The sequence below is a fragment of the Epinephelus moara genome, chromosome 8, assembly GCF_006386435.1.
Source record: "Epinephelus moara isolate mb chromosome 8, YSFRI_EMoa_1.0, whole genome shotgun sequence".
In the NCBI taxonomy this organism is placed as follows: Eukaryota; Metazoa; Chordata; class Actinopteri; order Perciformes; family Serranidae; genus Epinephelus; species Epinephelus moara.
The window spans coordinates 3448385-3452527 of NC_065513.1; the positions used below are offsets into that span (position 1 = coordinate 3448385).

A 4143-nucleotide genomic window follows, 5' to 3' on the forward strand; every position below is an offset into this window, starting at 1 on the left:
AAACATCGGATAGTCTAAACACATATACACATATATATACACACACATATACACATATATATATATATATATATATATATGTATACATATTGTTGAAAACAACAATATAGAATGTCACAACCTCATCCTTCAAGTTTTAAAGCAGCAAGTATTTTCTTTATGTACTAAACTGGCATGAATACACACTGACATAGATACCAATACTATTGGTACAAGGAGAGTGACACGCCAGTACACCAGGGAACAACAGTCAAATATCTATTGGTCTACCATGTCCCTCGTAGCTAGACATGCTAGTATTTATAAAAAAAAAAAAAAGAATCTCTATCTATTCCCTCACACATGATGTCCAAAATAGCCATGTTGAAATGTCTTAGAAGGGTTTTGCCTTTGAAGCTGAAAAATATCCACCAGTGCAGGCTCTCAGCTGAAACCTAATCTGCCCATGCATATTGTAGCATTAGAGCTCACTGATGAGACAGTGTCAGGACAGCAACTCAGATGGACGACTCTTACCACTGCTTGGTGATGTCAAACATCATGATGACTCCATTACAGTTCTTGTACACATCCAGGAACTCTGCATCCAGGGCCACCTCATCTGACTACAACATACATATTAAACAAATGTACTATTAATCACATGATACAGGAAAGGTCTCTTAATGTGGCCTACTCAATCACTGACCCACATAATATAAATGAGCCTATTTTTTAACACATGACTGTCATATAATTGTCACCTCTTGGGGCTCATTCTCCAGTTTCAAATTATCTCCGCGCCTTTTGCCTTTGCCTGAAAGAACAAGAAATCAAAAGTCTTAAGTTTTAGATTAGCTGACAAGAAAAACATCATGACATACAGAGTTTGTTGCTTTACGTTAGATAAATAGGTGAGTAAAACAAGCAGAGCAGCAGACAGCTGCTTTTCCTTTGGAAAAGCTTCTTGCAGTCTAGTTTGAACACACATTATCTTTAAAATACACACTGCTGGCATTAAGTCATGGCTCACACAGTGCAGATGCTCAGGCTCTAGCTATACACAGCAGAAAGTTCAGCCAAACTCAGAAATGTAGCCACACAGCAACCCAGGGAAAAGCCGAATTTTGAGAATATTGACATTCAGATAAGAGTAGAATGAGGCGGGATAAAACCCACAGCACACAGGCAAGTTCAATTTCTATATACTATAGTGGCGCTCACCTACACCTTCAGGAAGAGGATATTTTTGGCCTGAGATGAGTGCAAAAGAGGTGCAAAAAAGACAACATCAACACTGAGTACAGAAAAACAAACAAGCAACCATGCATCCATCTGATGTCATGAAATACTGTAGCAGGTTGACAGCAGTAGGTAGAAAAGGTGTAACTTCTTAGAGCGAGGTCAGCCTCAGTGGAAAGTTTGGTCCTTTAACTGGCATGTGTGTCAACACTCACCTTTGTCTACTACGTCCCACACCTCTACCTTGACCACATCATCAGTAGCTAAGAGAAGCAGAAAAAGAGTATTTGTTCAAGTTCTTGGGCCACAGAGGAAAACATTTTAAATGTGCAGGCTGTTTAGTGACTCTAATAAGGATTCAATAACTGAAAACACTAGAAGAAGTAGTGGTGGATAAAGGTTTGCTGGGCATGGCATGACTTAGGACAAATACAGGACAGCTGAGGCTAAATCTAAATGTAGTCTATTTTTTACCTTGATATGGAGCCACTGAAATAAATCACCGAGGCACAAATAGCAAATGTCAAATATTCACCAAAACAGACACATGACCAAAGCAGTGGTGATAAAATAAAGTAAGATGTAATATTTAGATGTTATCTGAGCTGCAATTACTTACTTTTGTAATTCCAATGGATACTTGTGGCTTGGATCTCCTGAGTGGGTAAGTACTCCTCTACAAACTTCTTGCCCTGCAGTCGATGCCACAAAGTACTCTTTCCAGTGTTTCTATCTCCCCGGATTACTATTTTCACTTGAGTGGAAAAGAGATTGTGCATTGGGTTTGTCAGAAAACAGTCCATCACCTTTACTAAGAAGCAAATTGAATTAACTATAAGTGGGACAGACATATTTGACTGCAGAAGCCTGTTCCCCTGATTTGCTGCTAGACTTACTATTATACTGGACCCCTTTGGCAAAACGTCTCTGCAAACTTTGGTTCATTGACTGCAGGCCAGCTGGAATGTTCTTGTCCCTGAGCTGGACTGGCTCAGATCCCACCAACTTCTTAAGCGCTGAAAACATCTTGATAAGGCTTCACAAACTTGTACAGTAACACACGGTGGCACAGTGGAACTCTTTTAACAATTTGTCACACAACAACTGAAGGAAAGGTGTAACAGTGTATCTTGACAGCTGAGGAAGTTAAGAGTCCATGCTTAGAAGCAAGTATGATGCCAAATAACTAAATGTTGACTGTTAATATAGCAGGGTTCTCTTAAATCTGACGAGATGTCCTTAATTGCCAGTCAGAGATGGAGGTAACTACTACGTTGTTTTGAGCATCTTCTGTGAATACAAAACAAAACAAAAAACAGAGGAATACAGAGGTTATGGTTGGGAATATACTTTGGTCTCCTTTCAAGGTGTAGGCACCATAAAAAAGGCAGGTTTGTCAAACACAAAACATATGTATCCTGTTTTCATACAGGAATAGAAATGTGCAGCCAGACTTAATAACTTTAAAGGACACAGACTCATACCAATAATTTTCTGGTCATTTCAGTTGACAAATATCAAGAAACACAGAAAATGGTTTCCCTAAGATGGAAACAACAGCATTAAGACCCAGTTTGATGTAGCCCCAGGTTATGCCTTTCATGTTTTGTCAATATAATCAAGTCACATGCATTTTTCTGCATAATAATTTTGCTAAGTAATTACACAATGACCAACGAAAAACCAAGACAGTTGTTTATCCTGCTCTTGAACCGCGTGGATCAAATAACAGTCCATCTGCTGCATATTAAAAAAAGATTTTTCACCAGTTTTCAAAGTTGTGCCATTGTTTCCTAAACCACAGGAAGAAGGTAGACTGAAATGATACCACAGCCTATGTCTGTGCTCCACTTGAACAAGGTGAAGCTACATTAAACGTTTGGTTGTCACTAAGATTTATCTATATTGATGTTTTACTATATTAAAGCCATAACAATCAGTCAACTATAAGAGAAATGTCTGTGATATATTTGACTTTGCAGCACCTACTTGTCCCATTAAATCCTAATGGGAGCTGTGACAGTGTCCCACGAGCTATTACATTATTCACCATCAAGATCAGCTTCAGGATTTGTCCCAAGCTAACATTATTGGTGCACTGGTGTCTTTGTTCAGTTTAAGAAGAGCCTAGCTCAAATTCAAAGCCAAGCTGTGCAATATGACATCACAGTGACTGTATCTCTTTCGAGGTGAAATTTCCCTTAACGTTGTTAACGCTAGGTGGATACCTAGCAATAGCTGCCTCAACTGTTAGCTCTTAAGAGAGGGCTTCAGTTAAGTTTGGAAGCAATTTGATTAAAACATTAAAGCCATATGCTCTAAAAAAAAATATGTCAACAGTGATGCGGCAGCCCGGTTTGTAACCTACCACGGCTAAAAGGTAGCATTATCCTTCGGTTTCTGTTTGAGCTAACCTAGCTACCCAGTAGATGTTAGCTTAGCTTTCCCCCCATGTACGCTCAGTAACATTGAACAGCAGCTAAACTGGATGTTTTCTTCCTGGTGGTATCAGCTACAAATACTCACGGTTATTAAATAGTTTATGACACTGCAGTCCCGACATGTTTTTTTCTCAAAACATCTGTCAGTCCCCGGTCCCAAACAGAGTCGTAGCCGCTAAGTTACATTCCTTTGCAAAGACAGTTAGACAGACCCAGCGTCAAGCATGACATACAAACGCACTATTTCCGTTACAATTTTCAAAATAAATCGTATGTTTTTGCTCATGAAAGCATGAACAAAATACATTTGACAAAGGGTTCATTCTTGACCTCGGAAACAGGCGTTGAGAAAGCAATCTCACCGGAAGGTGCACTGTGCATTGACATTTTAGAATTTCTTACGTGAGCACAATATCCCATCCTAAAACTGTTGGACGTCAACACTTTGCTTTTATTTTGAAGACAAAATATCACACTTCCG

General features: G+C 39.1%; 1 protein-coding gene across 3 annotated transcripts in view; it reads right to left on the reverse strand.

The window, feature by feature from the left end:
• rabl6b (RAB, member RAS oncogene family-like 6b) overlaps window positions 1–3908 on the reverse strand; it is a 90772-nt gene extending 86864 nt beyond the window's left edge. For 2 of the 3 annotated variants that reach the window (XM_050050337.1, XM_050050339.1), the window contains exons 1-7: window positions 3748–3908; window positions 2118–2511; window positions 1841–1975; window positions 1437–1484; window positions 1204–1233; window positions 744–796; window positions 517–605 (exon numbers count right to left, since the gene is read on the reverse strand). In XM_050050337.1, the coding sequence (XP_049906294.1) occupies window positions 517–605; window positions 744–796; window positions 1204–1233; window positions 1437–1484; window positions 1841–1975; window positions 2118–2247 (485 nt within the window). In that variant the 5' untranslated portion in view covers window positions 2248–2511; window positions 3748–3908. The remainder of the gene's footprint in view (window positions 1–516; window positions 606–743; window positions 797–1203; window positions 1234–1436; window positions 1485–1840; window positions 1976–2117; window positions 2512–3747) is intronic. The other variant, XM_050050338.1, reaches the window with a different exon arrangement.
• Between the last annotated feature and the right edge of the window lie 235 nt (window positions 3909–4143).